The 19,090-nt window shown below is 40.0% G+C and overlaps 1 protein-coding gene across 1 annotated transcript in view; it reads right to left on the bottom strand.

Annotated features, from left to right (window-relative positions):
• The window catches only part of C7 (complement component 7), a 116,623-nt gene that overhangs the window by 31,640 nt on the left and 65,893 nt on the right, over positions 1 to 19,090 (bottom strand). The window contains exons 12-16 of the mRNA XM_006875404.1: positions 15,365 to 15,593; positions 11,660 to 11,831; positions 8,248 to 8,335; positions 4,778 to 4,910; positions 1,970 to 2,161 (exon numbers count right to left, since the gene is read on the bottom strand). Of these exons, the coding sequence (XP_006875466.1) occupies positions 1,970 to 2,161; positions 4,778 to 4,910; positions 8,248 to 8,335; positions 11,660 to 11,831; positions 15,365 to 15,593 (814 nt within the window). The remainder of the gene's footprint in view (positions 1 to 1,969; positions 2,162 to 4,777; positions 4,911 to 8,247; positions 8,336 to 11,659; positions 11,832 to 15,364; positions 15,594 to 19,090) is intronic.

The following is a 19,090-nucleotide window of genomic DNA, read 5'->3' as shown; positions in this document are numbered from 1 at the left end:
GTTGGCCCAGGATCGAACATTGTTTCGTTCTGCTGTGCATGGGGTCGCTATGAGTCGGTTCCGACTTGATGGCACCTGACAACAACAACAATGTATTTAGTACATCTATACCAAGAATTTAGCGTACTGGTTACAAATCAGCTGCTAATGTCACAATCAGTAGTTCAAAACTACCAGCTGTTCCGCAGGAGAAAGATGAGGCTTTCTGCTTCCATAAAGGCTTACAGCCTCAGAAACCCTGTACAGGGTCACTATGAGTCGGAACCAACTCCACGGCACATAACAACAACAACCTGGCCAACTGATTGGAAGAGACTCATATTTGTGCCCATTCCAAAGAAAGGTGACCCAACAGAATGCAGAAATCATCGGACAATATCATTATTATCACATGCAAGTAAAATTTTGCTAAAAGTAATACAAAAACGACTGTAACTGTACATTGACAGAGGACTTCCAGGGCGCTGGTTTCAAAAGAGGATGGGGAATGAGGGATATCATTGCTGATGTCAGATGAATCTTGAATGAAAGAAGAGAATATCATACAGATGTTTACCTGTGCTTTATTGACTATGCAAAGACTTTCAGTTGTGTGGATCATGATAAGCTATGAACAACATTGTGGCAAATGAGTATTCCAGAGCACTTAATTGTGCTCATGAGGAACCTGTACATAGACCAAAAGTCAGTCATTTGAACAGAACAAGGGAAAACCTAGTGGTTTAAAATTAGGAAAGGTGTATGACAGGGTTATATTTTTTCACATACTTATTCAATCTGTATGCTAAGCAAATAATCTGAGAAAAATGTGGCATCAGGGTTGGAGGAAGGCTCATTAACAACCTGTGATATGCAGATGATACAACCTTGCTTGCTGAAAGTGACAACGACTTAAAATTGTTACTGATGAAGATCAAAGACCACAGTCTTCAGTATGGGTTGCACCTCAATGTAAAGAAAGCAAAAATCCTCACCACTGGACCAATAAACAGCATCCAAATAAATGGAAAAAAGATTGAAGTTGTTAAAGACTTCATTTTGCTCAGATCAACCCTCAATACTCATGGAAGCAGCAGTCAAGAAATTAAATGACAAAATGTGTAGGCAAATCTGCTGCACAAGACCTCTTTAAATTGTTAAAAAGCAAAGGTGTTAATTTGAGGGCTAAGGTACGCCTGACCTAAGCCATGGTATTTTCAGTAATCTCACATACATGGGAATATCGGACAGTGAATAAAGAAGACTACAGAAGAATTTTTGCATTGGAGTTATGTGTTGGAGGTGAATATTAAAAATACCACAGACTGCCAAAAGAACAAACCAATCTGTGCTGAAAGAAGTACAGCCAGAGTGTTCCTTGGAGGCCAAGATGGCCAGACTTCATTTTTCATACTTCAGACATATTGTCAGGAGGTTCCAATCCCTGGAGAAGGATATCATGTTTGGTAAAGAATAACATGTTTGGCAAAATGCTCAGAGAAAAAGAGGAAGGCCCCAATGAGATGGATTGCCCCCATGGCAGCAGCAATGGGCTCGAACCTCAAATTGTGAGGTTGGTGAAGGACCAAGCAGTGTTTCCTTCTATTGTGCATAGGGTTGTTATGAGTAGATACTGACTTGATAGTATCTAACAACTTAGTAAAAGTACAAGTGGGCAGATTCTTTAAAACTCCTTTCTTTTCTAGGCACCATAACAGTTAAATAAAGTTCATATTTCATATAGAAGACTGAAGGTAGAAGTTTCAGAATCTCCTGGATTACTCTTGCCTTTGTTCATATTACATGAGGTCTGTGTCATGTGACGAAGTCTTTTACCCAGACTTTAAATTATAGCTTCTTTCTCATAAAGGGGCAGGGATGGGGTATGTTGAGTGATGGGGATGCAACATCATGAAGGACCACGACAAGAGCTCTGATTCCCTTGAAGACAAACGACCTCAAACCAACACAAACACGGGGAGCAACTCACCTTTTTGCACACACCGAGCATTCTTCATCTCAGGACTCCACTTTAGGCTGGAGCCACAGAGAAAGGTTACAGGACCTTCTAAGGACATGCCACCTGAACAGGAAAGAGTCACCTTCTGGCCCACTGGGTAGAAGAGCTTGTGGGGGTGGCTCTGTATGCCATCCATCAGTGCAGGTAAGATACAGGCTATTTCTAAATATAAAAGGAAGCAAAACACAAGGTCATTGCTTTTCAAAACCGACTTTTTTTAAATGACAGCTTTTGTTGGTACTGATGTCATTATTTTTCTTCACATCACAGAACAAGGAAGGACAGTTCACTTTTAGATGAGTTCCCTGAAAACACTTCTACCAGTGACTGGCACATGGTTAACCAATTGATGACTAAAAAACAAAACAGCTCCCATCCTCTACTCCTGCCCACTAAGCAATGCGACAACTTAAAATTGAGCCTTATAAACCCAGTCCTTAAAGCTGACCTACTGTTAGGACCAGATTTTTACTGTAGCCACCATTTCTCAGATCTATTGATGGCTCACCAGAATATTCCCATATTCTGCTACATTCGTGTATCATTAGCATATGTCCAATTGGAAATTTTACTACCTAGAATTTTTAAAGGATTGATTTTATTTAACCTTGAAACTATGTTGTTGTTTTTGTTGTTGTTAATTGCCATTGAGTCAGAGCCTACTCCTAGTGGCCTTGTATAGGGTTTCCAAGGAGTTACTGGTGGGTTTGAACCACCGACCTTGAAGTTAGAAGTCTAGTGCTTATCCTGCAGCACCACACCATGATTCTAAAAGTGTTCAATTCTCTTTTGTTTACCAGTTCAATTTTTCTTACTCAATTACAATCATTAGTTCAAGTCTTCTTAAAAAAACAGCAAAGGAAAAATGAGAAACATGCAAGTCCAGATTCATAACTAAAACAAAAAATCTTGATAATCTCCCTAATGGACTTTGAACAATATTCTACAAAATTCTGCACAATTTGTTTTCTTCTTGTTGTTTGTTAATAATTACCCATTTATATTTTTATATATCTTTTAACTTTTCTTGTTGTCATTGAGAATATACATAGCCAAAACACACAGCAATTCAACAATTTCTACAGGTACAATTCAATGACATTGATTCTACTGAACTATACAATCTTTCTCATGCTCCTACCAACTGGTCCTCAGAAACCCTATATCAGGTAGCTAGGTATCGAGCTGACTCAAGGGCATTTAACAATAACAAGAACATTACCGTAATTTCAGTACCTCCTAAGTTTGCTATCTAATTTTTTGAGGTGCTGTTTTGTTTAAATAGACTTCAGGAGATAATTTTGACTTAATGTTTAAAGATTATCTCTGGGCAATAATTTCAATAAATTTTTAGCTTCCAGGGTTCCAGAAAGTCAGTCTAGACTCCATGAGAAAAACTCTGCTCCATTTCTTAATCATTTTCAACAGAAAACACATTCATTCGTTCATAAAAGCATTTGTTGAGTGCCTTCATATTTCCAAAATGCTGCATGCTGCTGGGATCACAAGATATAAGTCACACATTCTGCCCTCAAAAAGCAAATCATCTATCATGGGATGTGTTTGGTTCTGGCCACATCATATTTGCTGATTTCAGATTCCCACTTCCACCAAAAACAAGTAGAAAAGCTGTACAAAGCTAAAAGAAAAACTATGTTTGAGGGCATCCAAGTGCTACCAAAGCAGTGGAAGCTTTTAGTATCAAGAGTCCAGACAGGGGAAACCTAAAGTAGAGATCACAAGATTTAATAATGCTATACTCCTTACATATTTAAATTTTCAAGGAAAAAAAAAAAAATCTGAAAAGCTACTGAATTGAGGAGAAGCTGTAGCTCATAGAGTAAACGCTGAATAGTGTTTTCAGTAGTCTCACAGGTTTAGTCAAAACCAAACTAAACCAAACCCATTATTGTCCAGTCCATTCCCACTCATAGCAACCCCATCAGACACCCCAGAGGGTTGTTAGCAAACCCCAGAGGGTTTCCAAACTGTAAATCTTTACAGAAGCAGGCTGTTCCATCTTCCTCTGACTGAGAGGCTGATGGGTACAATCTGCCAACCTCTTTATTAGCAGCTGAATACTTTAACTACTTTGGTACCAGGATGCCTTTGAATATCAGCCTGGATGCATACAAAAAGGGTGGTGGGGTGGGGCAGGATCACAGCTTGTCTATTACAATAGATCTGCTGAAAAGCAAAGAAAGAAAAAAAGAGATTATATAATTTCCAGGAGAAACCTAAGACTAACAACAGATTTCTCCCTAGAAAACAATCAAGTTAGAAGGCAATGTAGTAATGTCTTGCTTACTACAGTTAAAGGACATACCTGTTAAATGGGAATACTATTCCCAGTAAAACTATTCTTCAAAAATGAAGGTTAAATAAAGACAAAATAAAAGTTGCTCTTGCTGTTGTGTGCCGTTGAGTAGATTCCATCTCATCGTGACCCTACAGAACAGAGTAGAACTGCCCCCGAGGGTTTGCTAAACTGTACTCAGTACAGGAGTTGATTGCCAAGGCTTTCTTCCAAGGAGCCAATGGGTGGGTTTCAACCACCAACCTTTCAGTAACTGCCAAGTGCTTAACCTTTGGGCACGAGGACTCCTAATTAAAGAATGATGAGGGCTTATTCAGAGCACTCCTGAAACTTAGGCTCATGTCTGCCTCTCAGAAAAGAGAGGTCAAGACATGGGTCAGACGGTTAGTGGTTATCTTGACTCATTCTCTTCCAAATAGTTCTCTCGTCTTAAATTATATACTACACCCAAGGCCACTCACTCTGACAACGCATTTCTCCAACAAGCCACTTCAAATCTTCTCCACATCTGGCAACAGGATTTCCAATAATAGAATACCCTTTATTGCAAGTATATACTATGTTTTTCCCAACAGGAAACATGGAACCTTCATCCTAAGCAAAAATAAATGATAGAGAGATAGATGTGTCAATTTTGCATTAATAAACTGCAGCTTTATATATTTTTTTTTTACTAGAAAATGCACCATTTCAGAATCATCAGGCAACCTACACTTAAACAACTAATTGAGAAAATTGTCTATAAAGACATTGTCCCCAATGTAGTCCTCATCAGCAACACCAACATTATCCCAAATAAAACAAAGAGTCCTGGTGTGGCACTGTGTGTGGGATGAAGCACTGGGCCAAAAGGTTGGTTTGAACTGCAAAGTCAGCAGTTCAAATTCACCAGTCTCTCCTCAGAAACCCTATACAGGGTCGCTATGAGTCCGAATTGACTCAAAGGCACTAACAACAACAACATTAATAGCACTATATTATAATTTCTTGATTGCTTTCAAAATACCAAGCACTCCGTTTCACATTTTACTAAAGTTATTTTAATAGACACTTTGTTGTTGTTGTTGTTGTTATGTGCCATCGAGTCGGACACTGGCCAAGAAAATTCTTTTGTTGGCATTTTTTGGGGAAAAAAGACCGTGTTATTAGTTTTTTAAAACATATAAAGGTGTTGTTGTTGTTATGTGCCGTGGAGTCGGTTCCAACTCATAGCAACCCTACACGGGGTTTCTGACACTGAAATCTTTACGGGAGCAGACTGCCTCATCTTTCTCCAGAGGAGCAGCTGGTAATTTCGAACTGCTGACCTTGAGGCTCACAGCCCAATTCGTAACCACTACACTACCAGAGCATTTGGTAATAAACAAACAAACAAACAAAAAAAGCTGTCATAAAGTCGATTCCAACTCATGGAGACCCCACATGTGTCAGAGTAAAACTGTGCTCCACAGGGTTTCCATTGCATGATTTTTCAGAAGTAAATCAACAGGCCTTCCTTCCAAATTAGGCACCTTAGTTGTGCAGTGGCTTAAGCATTTGGCCTTCTAGTTGAAAGGTCGGCAATTTAAAACCACCAGTCAGTCACACGATGTCAGAAAGATGAGTCCGTGGGCTTTTGTAGAGATGAATAGCCTTGGAACCCTGTGCAGCAGCTGTACTCTGTCCTGAGGATCACTGGGACTTAGAACTGACTCAAAGGCAGAGGGCTTTCTTCTGCCACTTGTCTCAACAAAATTGCTCTGGCAGACTGAACTTGAACCTCCAATCTTTTGGTTATCAGTCAAGTTACCTGTTTGCACCACCTAATAAATACCAGTATGAACAATCAGAAATATTCAAATTCTATCATAGTGGTTACGAATCAGGCTGCAAACCGCAAGGTCAACAGTTCTAAACTACCAGCTGTTCTTCGGGAGAAAAATAAGACGTTCTGCATCTGTAAAGATTTACAGCCTCAGAAACCCTGTACAGGGTCACTATGAGTCAGAACTGACTCCATGGTACATCAACAACATCAGTATGTAAAAATTAAGTTTTTCACTGAGAACTGTAAAGGAAAGCATACTGTTAATCTTCTCATCCTGCTCTCCAAACTCCCCCAATTAAGGGCAGTGCTGCTGGAGGTGGTCAGGATCTAGGACATTTCTTTAGGCTGTACCATTAAATGGTGAGCTTTCATGGTGAAGCAAGGATTTGACGTCTTAGCCTGTGAGGAGATCCTCATGCTTTTGGGGCTCTCTTTTAGTTCCTTTCTTTACCTATCCGATTCTTTCAAATCCAAAGTGAGGGTGCGGAAATTCAGAACTAGAGAGGACTTATAACTGGTGCCTACACCAGCTCTGCTCCAGGTATTAAGACACAGTCTCTAGTGACTGCTGCTTCTCATTGTCAGTCTTGCTTTTCTCCTGGCTCAGCCTGGCTGCTCCATTCATGAGAGTGACAAGAAACAGAAGGCCCAGGTTCATGTTGGAATTTGAGGAAAATGGACAAAGAAGAACACTTGATCTACTTTGCTTTTAGCACCTACGCCTTTCTCAGCCTCTTTCTAACTCAACAGGTCCAGCCTTGGCTCTATAGCTAAACCACTTGCAGCAATTTTATAAAGCACAGACTCCCTGAGCTTCTAAATCAGAAACACAAGACAAGGAGCAGGCATCAATCTCTATTTTCAGTTCCTCAAGTGACTCAGATATAACCAGTCCCTAGGGCTGTTTCTAGAACCTATGGCTCCTAAAAGTGTTCTACATGTACTAGAGTTTGGAACAACTCATGGTTTTCTAAAGAGCCCTAGTGTGGAGCTGTAAGATAAGCACTAGACTTCTAACCACAAGGTAGACAATTCAAACCTACCAGCCACTCCTCAGAAACCTTGTACAGAGTCTCTATGCCTAGAAACCAACTACATGGCACACAACAACAACAACAAATATGCTTGCTTGGCCTCATTCTCTGAGCATAAGTTTCCCTCAGGAACTTCTGAACCTTGCTCAGGAACACAATTCCTTTGTGGACTATGGTGAATGTGGCAGAACAGTATGGATGTTAGAGATGCTAAGCTCATTCTCTTCTCCATCTATTTCTCTCTCTCTCTTACACTTTTTCCTCTTCTTTCCCCCTACCTCACCCCACAACATACACCACTTCTGTCTCCAAGAGGAGCTACATTTGGAGAAACTCAAGCAGACTCTTAATGAGTGCACATGATCAAAGGCTTGGAGTTTGGAAGAAAAAAAATTATTCATGAAGAAAGCAGGGCTGGCAACATTGAGAGTCCTGATAAACAATATCCACAGGGTAAGCCATGAAGAGACAGCACTGACATTTGGCTCCAAAGTCAAGGAATGAGATCAGCACTAATTCATATTGTCCGAAAGCAGGAAACTTCCCTGAGTGACAATGGGCACGGAAGAAGTGTTTCTTCCTGAAAAGGGAAATTACTCAAAGTACACTGACCTGTATCTTACCAGACACTGGTTAAATGTCTTATCTGCTCCAGAAATAAAATTAATATTCTACCTCAAGTCTTCTCACTTATGGGGGTAGAAAAAAAGGGCTCTTTGAATGGCAAGAATAAGAAAAGTTCTGTAAATTGAATAACTTGGTTTTAGATTTCTATTTTAATGTCCACAGTGAAAATGTTTAGTAACACTTTGGTATGATTACATTTCTAATTCACTGGGCAGCAATATTGATTTATCTTACCACAGAAGATATACTGCTTTCTACAAAATTCTAATCACCTTGGCCCAAAGAAGAAAAGTCACAAACTAAAAATCCTCACTACTAAAAGTAAAGTGTTCACAAAAAAAATTTTTTTTTTTGCATTATTTCACCATGGAAAAAAGGAAGCAGAGTATGGCATCAACAAAGAGATGAAATTTGAGTAAAGAGTAGATATATAGGAAAACAAAGAGTATCTTTCATAACCAACTTGGACAAATCCATCTTTCAAGGCAGGGGGTGATGGACAGAATTCTGTTGGAACCAATGACAGAGGAAAACAGTGTGGTTCAAGTAATCTGAAAGGAAAAGGAAACAAACATGCAATTAATATGATTGCTTTCCACAGTTTAGTAAATATTTTACAGTACAGTGATTTTTTCATTCGTATCTGAAGAGACTATTCATGAAATAGTAACTTTGATGTGATATTTTTTGTCATTTACAGAACCAAATACCTTATCACATCTATGATAGAAAACTCAAACATAAAGTCAAGTTATAAAAAATCTTAAACAGTTCCTAAGTCAGTAATATGAAAAACAGACAAGAATCAAAGAGAAATAAATAATTGCCATGGATAACACACTTACTTTACGTGACTTCTGAAAGTCAACTGACTCAAAAGTATTCTCTTGATCACTTTGTCTGAAATTCCCTTAACACTAAATGAATCCATTCCTCAAAATAAACAAATTAGTGTTAGTGATACTGTGAGTGTTCCAAATAATAAAAACTAGTTTTAATGGAACAGTTACAATGTCTATGCACCATGGGAGTGCCTCTGGTTGTGTGCCATGGAGTCAATTTTGATTCACAGTGATGGTACAGATCAAAGTAGAACTGCCCCTCAAGGTTTCCTAGGCTGTAGTCTTTAAGGAAGCAGATCACCTGGTGTTTTCTCACACACACACGAAAAGAAAACACTGGTGAGCTCAAACTGCCAACTTTTCAGCTAGCAGCTGAGCACTTAACCACTCCAACACCAGAGCTCCTTGGAAAGCACTCTACATTAGCTCAATCCATATTTACATAAAATAGCCCTATAGGATTCAGGGAGATGTGAAAGCCTCACAAAATGTGAATAACTTGCTCAAGGTTATAAACTAACAAAACCAGGGATGGATTCAAGCTGAGTGGGTTAGCTTCCTAAAATCATGCTTTTCCTACCTTTCATAAGACAATGAGGGAAAACAAAGAGTCACAGAATGTCTACGTTTTTTTAGACTATGTATGACTGCAGATACCAGATCCTTTGGTGAAAGCAAGTTTTAATACAGTTTAGGGCAGGAATCCTAGGCCTAAGAGGAAGATGAGGGAAGAGAATCCCTAAGACCATGTCACTGATGGAAAATTTTTACACTCCTGTCACCATAACTATCTCTAAGGAGAGCAAGAATCACAATAATGCAAATGTTGGCACCCACAGTCATGCAATGACTTTCAAGGAACTCTGAGGTCAATATATCACCAGAATTACCACTGTTGTTGTTGTTGTTGTCAGGTGCCATCCAGTCGGAACTGACTCATAGCGACCCCATGCACAGCAGAATGAAACAATGTCCAATCCTGGGCCAACCTCACTACCGCTGCCACACTTGACACCATCAATGATGCCACCTGGCCAATCCATCTCATTAGGGGTCTTCCTCTTTTTCTCTGACCCTCCACCTTACCCAGCATGACATCCTTCTCCAGCGACTGTTCTCTCTGGACAATGTGTCCAAAGTATGAGAGATGAAGCTTAGCCATCTTGGCCTCCAAGGAGCACTCTGGCTACACCTCTTCCAGAACAGATCTATTGGTTCTTTTGGCAGTCCATGGCACTTTCAGTATTCTTCTCAAACACCACAACTCAAAAGTATCAATTCTTCTACGATCTTCCTTATTCACTGTTCAGCTTTCGCATCCATATGAATTATTGAAAATACCATGGCTTGGGTCAGGCGCACCTTAGTCCTCAAGCTGACATCTCTGCTCTTCAATACTTTAAAATGTTCCTGTGCAGCAGATTTGCCTAATGCAATACGTCGTCTGATCTCTTGATTACTGCTTCCACCAGTTTTGATAGTTGATCCAAGAAGAATGAAGTCCTTGACAACTTCAATCTTTTCTCCATTGATAAGAATTATCAATAAAGATAGGAAATCTGAGGGAAAACTCTGTTGTTGCTGCTGTTGTTGTTGTTATTGTTAAGATGCCATTGAGTCAGTTCCGACTCATAGGGACCCAAGAAGCAGCTGGTGAGTTTGAACTGCTGACCTTGCTGTCCAGAGCTTTACAGCTTACTGGTTTTTCCTGTTTGTATAAAGAATATTTCCACTCCATAAAGAATATTTCCATTCCACTAAGGGTCCTAGAGTGGCATTGTAGGATTAGCAGCAGACTACTAGGTCAAAAAGTCAGTGGTTCAAACCCACCAGTTGCTTCTCAGAAAGCCTATACAGAATTGCTATGAGTCAGAACCAACTCAACAACACTTAGCCACAGCAACAGTGTGTGGTGCTGTAGGATAAGCACTGGGCTGCTAACCTAAAGAATAGCAGTTCAAACCCACCAGCTGCTCCTCAGAAACTCTCTACAGGATCACTATGAGTGAGAACTGACTCAAGTGTACTTAACAACAATAACAACAATCGCCAAAAAGTGAAATTCCTTTTGGCAAAGGTATTTTACAAGGTGCTCCCTTTTCAAGTTTAGGCTCAATTCCCTTCCTTTTTGTGTCTAACAGCAGAGGAAATACACTCACTTGGTCTGCGACCAGAAACCTACACTGAGACTGCCTCAGCCTCCTTGAAGCCCAGCAGTCTCTTCCCACAGTAACCCCACCTTTGCCAGCTTCCCCAGTCAAGAAATATTGTCAATTGCCAGATTTAGAAGAATCGAAGACATTGCAACAAGACATCCCACACCCACCCCTATGTTTTAACCAAATTACCAAATGCCCCACCTCTTTCTTCAATTCAAATAGCTTTCAAACTATCTTATTTGAAATTTTTGCCAAATCCCTGAAGAAGTTGATAAAGACAGTGTACTTTAAAAAAAATAATAAAAAAGTGGAACTTGGCATAAAGAATTCTGACCTAGAGGTTGGCCTCATCAATTTATCTTTTTTAAGACAGCTTTTACAAGGTGTGGCAAACTATTGGGCTAATCATCACCTGGGTATAATCAAATAATAGCAATAATAACAGTGGTATATCTGGAGAAAAAAAAAAGAATCACTAGCTAACATTATTGAGCGTTTACTCTGTACCAGGCAGTATACCAAACACTTAACTTCTTTAATCCTGGTACCTTCCTATATTCATTGTATCTACTACTGTTCTCACTTTAGAAGTATGGCAAGTCACATGCTCAGGGTCACATAGCAAGCAGGTGGCAGAGCCTGTCCGGTGGCTGCTGCTCTGACCCAGGAAGCTGGACTGCCTCCCAGGTACAGACTTTATTACACTGGCTCAAGAGAATTTCCTTCCATCTCCTGATGCCAATGCTAAGAGGTAAAGCAGTCACTGATAAAAATAGCCATTTAACTCTTAAATGTGTTCAATAGCAGCATCCACGTAGCGCAGGTTTACTGCACTGTGTCCCACATAATTGCCAGGAGCTCTGGTTTCCATTACCGAAAATGCTCCAACTCCTTGTCTTCGCACTGCCTGCTTTCTGATGTTTCTCCAATACACAATTTTCCTCCACCACTGGGAGGTGGGTTATTGCATTCTCGGCTCCTTGCTTTCTTCCCTTGAACACAGAGGCTCCAAGGAGACCAGCAGCTCCAACCTCCGTCAACCCCTCCTGTAAGAAAATCGAGGTTCTTTAGTAAGTGCTTGGAAAAGAGGATTCCAGCAGGTATTTCTAAGCTTCCTGCTAAGGTGTCTGGTGGAGAGAAGAAATACTTCAGAGATGCATTACCTTTATTCTGTTCCCTGGTGTTTTCTAGATTAGCCAGGCCATCTCTGCACACATCTATGTTAAGTCTGCATTGGTGCCCTTTGAGCAATAATACAACTCTTTCCAAGCACTGTAATGAACATTGTATAATTTATTGACCTCTCACAACAATGGATTGAGGCGAGCAGGACATCTGTTATCATTCCCATTTAAGAGATGAGGAAACTAACAGTAAATAACCAATTGCCATGACCAACATTGGAATAGGAGCACTGGTGGCACTGTATGTTAAGCACTGGATTGCAAGCCACAAGGTCAGGAGTTCAAACCTACCAGCCTCTCTGCAAGAAAAAGATGAGGCTTTCTGCTTTCATAAAGATTTACAGCCTGGAAAACTCTACATAGGGTTGTTGTGAGTCAAAACCAATTTGACAGTATACATAACAGCAATAACAACACAATAAGATTTTAATAGCTGACAAGAGACAGATCTGTCTGTAAGCCTAGACTTCCATCTGACTAACCCCAGGGTCTTCTCATCACCCAACAGTCTCTCAATAAGGTGAATTCCTATTATTTTAGCAATGACCAAGCACAGAAAAACATACTCTACTGGGCACTACCGTGCTGCTAACTCGAGGCCTAGTACTATACAAAATGAGGAACTATCTAAGGAAGAGGAATGTTTTTAAATCACCTTTTTACCTCCTTTCTTCAATCTATAGACATCTTTCTCTGATCTACAGATACTTCCTCAATTCCTTTGTCCTAAGGACTTTGTCCTAAGGACCTATTCAATACCCCAGAGTTCTAGTAATTCTCCCTCTTCTACCCTGGGGGTAACTCAAACTAAACCTTTTGCTGTCATACCCATTCCAACCCATAGAAACCCTATAGGACAGAGAAGAATTACCCCGTAGGGTTTGTCCGGTTGTAAGTAGATTGCCACATCCTTCTCCTGCAAAGTGGCTAGTTAGTTCAAGCCAAGATCTTAAGCACTGCACAACCAGGGCTCCTTTGTTTTGGTGGGACAGATAGAGAAGTGGGCTTCCCAGTCCAGAGACCAAGTGAAGCTGAGTCTCCAGTCTCTTGGAGCAGGAGACTGGTTTTCAGAACAAGCCCTATGAGCATTTGTTTATCTACTTGAGCAAGACAGAGGCCAAGGGGCCACATGGCCAAGACCGAGTGTGCCTACTGTTATATCTGAGAAGAGGTGTTTCTGACCAGAGAAATGCTACATACTGAGATGTTTCTGAATCTGAATTGCACCGTGTTAACTTCCCTAATAAGTACCATAATCTTGAGTATAGTTTGTGATTTGGTGTCATCATTGCAATGGATTATGGAGTCCAGCAGAGAAGCAGAGTTCCATGGGAGGGATGGTTGGTGTCAGAATAGGATAAAGAAAGTTGAAAGTTGGTGACGTGTCTGACCTCTGACTCATAGGAATTGGCCTTGGGCTGATGTGGAGTTTGATTCTCCTTCTTCCTTGTAGAGTCAGAGGAAGTCAGACACCTTCTCCGTGCCAGTTTTCACTACCCAAGATGTGCCGTGGAATTGGTGCCAACTCATAGCAATGCTATATAGGATTTCTGAGGCTACCAATCTTTATGGGAGCAGAAAGCCTCATTTTTCTCTTGTGGAGCAGCTGGTCAATTCAAACTGCTGATCATGAGGTTAGAAGCCCAACTTGTAACCCCTAAGCTATCAGAGGCCCTTAGGGTATCAATGGTGGTGGTGGTTATGTGCTGGGTTGTCAGTTCCAACTTATAGCAACCCTATATAGAGTTTCCGAGGCTGTAAATCTTTACAGGAGCAGAAAGCTTCCTCTTTCTCCCACGAAACAGCTCGTCATTTTGAATTGCTGACCTTAAGGTTAGCAGCCCTAGTCATTTGTTGTTGTTGTTTTTGTCAGGTGCTATCGAGTCGGAACCGACTCATAGCGACCCCATGCACAGCAGAACGAAACAATGTTCGATCTTGGGCCAACCTCACTACCGCTGCCACACTTGAGTCCATCAATGATGCCACCTGGCTGATCCATCTCGTTGGGGGTCTTCCTCTTTTTCTCTGACCCTCCACCCTACCCAGCATGACATCCTTCTCCAACGATCGTTTCCTCTGGACAATATGTCCAAAGTAGGAGAGACGAAGCTTAGCCATCCTGGCCTCCAAGGAGCACTCTGGCTGCACTTCTTCCAAAACAGATCTATTGGTTCTTTTGGCAGTCCATGGCACTTTCACTATTCTCCTCCAACACCACAACTCAAAGGCATCAATTCTTCTACGATCCTCCTTATTCACTGTCCAGCTTTCGCATTCATATGAGGCTATTGAAAACACAACGGCCTGGGACAGGCGCACCCTAGTCCTCAAGCTGACATCTCTGCTCTTCAACACTTTAAAAAGTTCCTGTGCAGCAGATTTGCCCAATGCAATACGTCGTCTGATCTCTTGACTGCTACTTCCGCGAGTGTTGACAGTTGATCCAAGAAGAATAAAGTCCTTGACAACTTCAATCTTTTCATAACCACTATGAAATAATGGGTTAAAATAGTGTGAGTGCTATCCCAACACTTACCAATTAGGGGTACTTTCATTTTAACAAATAACTGGAATTCCAAGTAATAAAAGAATAAATCACAACACAGATAAGACATTTAGATAATATTTGGGGAGATATTTAGGAACAAGAATGCCTTCCTGATGCTTGTCTATAAGCAGCAATAATTCAGTCATGTATTCATTAGTTAAATATTTAGTTAGTGACTTCTCTAAATGCAGCTCTATGTTATGCACTGGTAGTAAAGAAAGGCATTAAACAGCCCTGAAGAAATAAGTTTTCTAGTGGAGAGGAGCATATAAATATATGTGTAAACAAATATGTATACTTAAATAAGCATATGTGTATTTCAATCATATTTTACCTACTCATAAAGTCAATTTCACATTGCCCTGTACTAAGTACTTGAAACATCAAACACATGGTTGAGCACATGGAAGTTGTTCAACAAATATTTGTGAATGATTAATTTATTTTATATAATACAAAATAGAAACATAAATGCTTCAGAGAGTTTGCCATTGAACAGTTGGGCAATGCAAACACAAGCTCTAGAGACCTATGATAGGACAAAACCTTAATGAAATGACTATGAAAGGACAGAAGATATTTTAGGGATAGTTCTGTTTTACTGAAGAAGAGAGAGCAAAGAGCACGGTGGTTTGCTCAAACAGGAAAATAGAGAGACAGCAAAGTGCCTTGACCACAGTAGCTGTACTACGAAAGTGATGAAAGAGAGAAACACTGAATTCAAACACCCAGTGAGACTTTCATCTCTCCATACACAATGGTGCAGAATGTCAGGGGCCACAGAGAACAGGCAATTCCCATCCCAACATGTGCAGCCTGATGAGAGACAATCCAGTGCACTGACCTGCTTGATCCTCCACGAGGTCGCCTTTCTCACATGCTGCACCAAATGTGTATGGCTTGCAATGGCATTGACATTGGGTCCCCTCAACAGTGGCCATGCCACCATTTTGACAAGGCTGGCAATGGCAAGGGTCAAATTCATCCAGGTACTCCTCCAGGGCCCGCTTCAGGTAGAGTCTCTTCACAGAAGCGCAGGGCACTTCCTTTACCAGCTCATATAAAGGAGTCAGCTACAAAGAGAAAGCAATCCATGTTTTAAGCACCAATAGTCACCTTTTGACTTGTAGGCTCAATTCATACTAAACCAAAACAGAAAGCACGTGAATGTTAATTCTTATTGTTTTTTGTTCAAATAAAAAAGAAAGTAATCCACTCTCTGCAACAAAATCAAAACAAACATAGGGAAATTTTTAATATCTGCTGCCATCAAATCAACTCCAAATCATACAGGAATGCTGTGGGGCAGAGTAGAACTGTTCCTTAGAGTTTCAGAGACCTCAAATTCTTATGGGAGCAGCCTTCATCTTTTTTCCCGCAGAGCAGTTGGTGGGTTTGAACTGCAGACCTTGAGGTTAGCAGCCCAAAGAAAAAGGAATGCATCTAAATTCCAGCAGAGAAGCAAGTGCAATTAAACTAAAGAACACATGTTGTTAACTCTGAGAAGCCTAGCATATTGTTCTGGGGACACGATGGACTCTCCCCTCCTGGAGAAATTTTAAAACAGATAGACAGTGGATTTTTTTGTGTTGGTTATTTCAGATGCAAGACATCTTTGAATTCATAGATGTGCTGAGAAAGATGTAACAGCTTACTCTCCCAGGAGCAAAGAAGCTCTGGTTTACAGTGTTTACCAATTACTGTGGTACAACTGTTTTCACCAGGACTAAGTTCAGGCTACTGCCACAATGTTACTAAACACAGAGTTGGGAGATCTATACCACTAGCTCAAGAGAGGCCGAATGAGCCAAGTCAACTGCAGCACACCAATGCAAGTTGTTGCTATTGTTAAGTGCCATTGAGTCAGCTCTGACTCATGGTGACCTACATAGATAGGATTTTCCAAGGAGCGCCTGGTAGGTATGAAGCACCAACATTGCAGTTAGCAGTCCAGTGCCTATCCTAAAGTGCCAAATCAGGATACCACTGTGAGTAATGGAAATAAATTCAGGGAGTACAGTTTCCTATATCTCTGCCCAAGATCTCCTGAATAGCATGACTTCGCATAGTTATATACTTGCACTCTATCTTTTCTTTGCTCCTTAACTCCCTGGATATGATAGTTAGTCTTGTATGGAAAAAGATACATTTGAGAATGGGAAAAAATGACCCTTTTCCCCTAACAATTTAGAATTTTTAAAGGTTTACATGGGACATTGACAAGTGATGTAGACCACATTGAATACTAAGACTTACAGATAAAACTTCTCAGGAAAATTCTGGCTCCCACCCTTGCCCTACTTTGGAGGCAAGTGTGTGCAATATTGTATTAGGAGGGTGTTTAAGGAGTTATCGAAATTTTTGAGTTTATAAAAAAATGTCCACAACTGTTTATCTCTGAAAGTCAGACTCTACCTAGGTAGGACATGACTTGACTCTCCCAGTAGGGAATCAATCATATATAATCTGTTCTACTGTGATGCTTTTCTGAAAATGTAAAGTTGTTCATTTGTGATTATAACAGAAATATGACTTTGTCCACAAAAACAGTAGGTAAAGACAGAAAACTACACAGCTGAGCTGAGAATATACCAACTGCAAATGCACATACACCTCAAACATCTATATAGTTCACAGCTTGAATTATAAATCACCCCATCCATATCCAGTGTTATAATTTTCTGTTTTCAAGTTATTCTCTTTCCATCACTTTATAATAATTTGTAAACTGTATCCCTTCCATTATCCATTTTCACAAGCAAGATTCAGCTCTTTTTCAAGGTAATAGATCATTGCAATATTTGTATATTGTAATATAAATTGACATGTATAAAACAATGCTACTGTTTAATTGGAGCTTATCTCTTTTAAGGGTCTGAGGGTGGGGTGAATAGTTAACACACAAGGCTACTAACTAAATGGTTAGAGATTCAAGTCTACTCAAAGGTGTCTTAAAAAAATTAATGAAGGACCTGGAAATCTGCTTCTGAAAAACAAGCCACTGAAAAATCAGAGCACAGTTTTACTCTGACACAAAAGGGGTCACCATTAGTAAGAGTTAAGTCAAAGGCAATACATAATGGTACTAGTACTATAGTTTTATGCAGAAATGTTTTTTAGTGTTGTGCCCGTCTCATTTTTCCCATAAACCCTAGTTTTTACTGTGCAATTTTGCTTACCACAGTATTTAGGGGACATGTATGTTGCATTCTAGAAGAACAACTGGATCAGTGAAGAATCCAAAAATTTTCCCAGTCAAATTAGATCTTAATTTGCATTATTTTAAAACCCTGCAAGCCATTGGTCACAGGAATAATGCAAATTAAGATAGACCTAATGAGGTGATCTAACAGATATAATGAAGTCCTGGTGTGGCACTGTAGGATAAGCACTGGACTACTAACCACAAGGTTGGTTGTTCAAACCCTCCAGTCGCTCCATAGAAACCCTATACAGGGTTGCTATGAGTTGGAACAAATTTAATGGTACTTAACAACAAGAACAACAGATGTAACAGATATTTTTGTTGTTAGATGCCATCAAGTTGGTTCCAACTCATAACAGCACTGTATACAATAGAATGAAACGGCCCAGTCCTGCACCTTCCTCATAATTTTAATATATTTGAGCCCATTGTTAGAGTCATTGTATCAACTCATCAAGTTGGGAGTCTTTCTCTTTTTCACTTACCCTCTACTTTACCAAATATGATATCCTTTTTGAGGAACTGGTACCTTCTGGTAACAAGTACAAAGTACATGAGATGAAATCTCACCGTCTTCACTTCCAAGAAACATTTTGAATCTACTTCTTCTAAGACAGATTTGTTTGTTTTTCTGGCAGTCCATGGTACTTTCAATATTCTTTGAAAATACCATACTTCAAATGTAACAATGTTGTTGTTGTTAAGTGCCATCGAGTTAATTCCGACCCATTGTGACGCTGTATAGGGTTTCCAAGGAGCAGCTAGTGAGCTTGAGCCACCAACCTTGCAGTTCAAACGACTTTGCAGTCTGACTCATTAGCCCACAGCGCCACACCAGGACTCCAAATGTAACAATGTTGTTGTTGTTGTTGTTATGTGCCGTGGAGTCATTTCCGACTCACAGCAACCCTGTATAGCATTTCCGAGGCTGTAAATCTTTATGGGAGCAGAAAGCCTCATCTTTCTCCTGCAGAATAGCTAGTAGTTTTGAACTGTGAGATTAGCAGCTTGATTCGTAGCTACTACGCTACCAGAGCTCCTGAATGTAACAATAAACAAACTTAAACTCTTTTACTGGCATAAATCTAAAACTTCTTTGAATTTGGGACCAAAAATCAAGTAAATTTAGGTCAAAAGTTTTAAAATGCTAATTTTATCATTAATTGCTTTGGGTGGGTTGTTGTTAGGTAAATTGTTTTATATCTTGACTCATTCTTCCATGAACATTGATTGTGGATCCAAGTCAAATGAAATCTTGACAACTTCAATTTTTTCTCTGTTTATTATGGTGTGGTTTATTGGCTCAATTGTGAGAATTGTTGTTTTCGCTATATTGAGGTAATAAATACTGAAGGTTGTTGTTGT

The sequence above is a fragment of the Chrysochloris asiatica genome, unplaced genomic scaffold (assembly GCF_000296735.1).
Source record: "Chrysochloris asiatica unplaced genomic scaffold, ChrAsi1.0 scaffold00325, whole genome shotgun sequence".
In the NCBI taxonomy this organism is placed as follows: Eukaryota; Metazoa; Chordata; class Mammalia; order Afrosoricida; family Chrysochloridae; genus Chrysochloris; species Chrysochloris asiatica.
The sequence above is the reverse complement of the archived record's forward strand: the minus strand, read 5'-3'. Positions and strand labels throughout refer to the sequence as shown.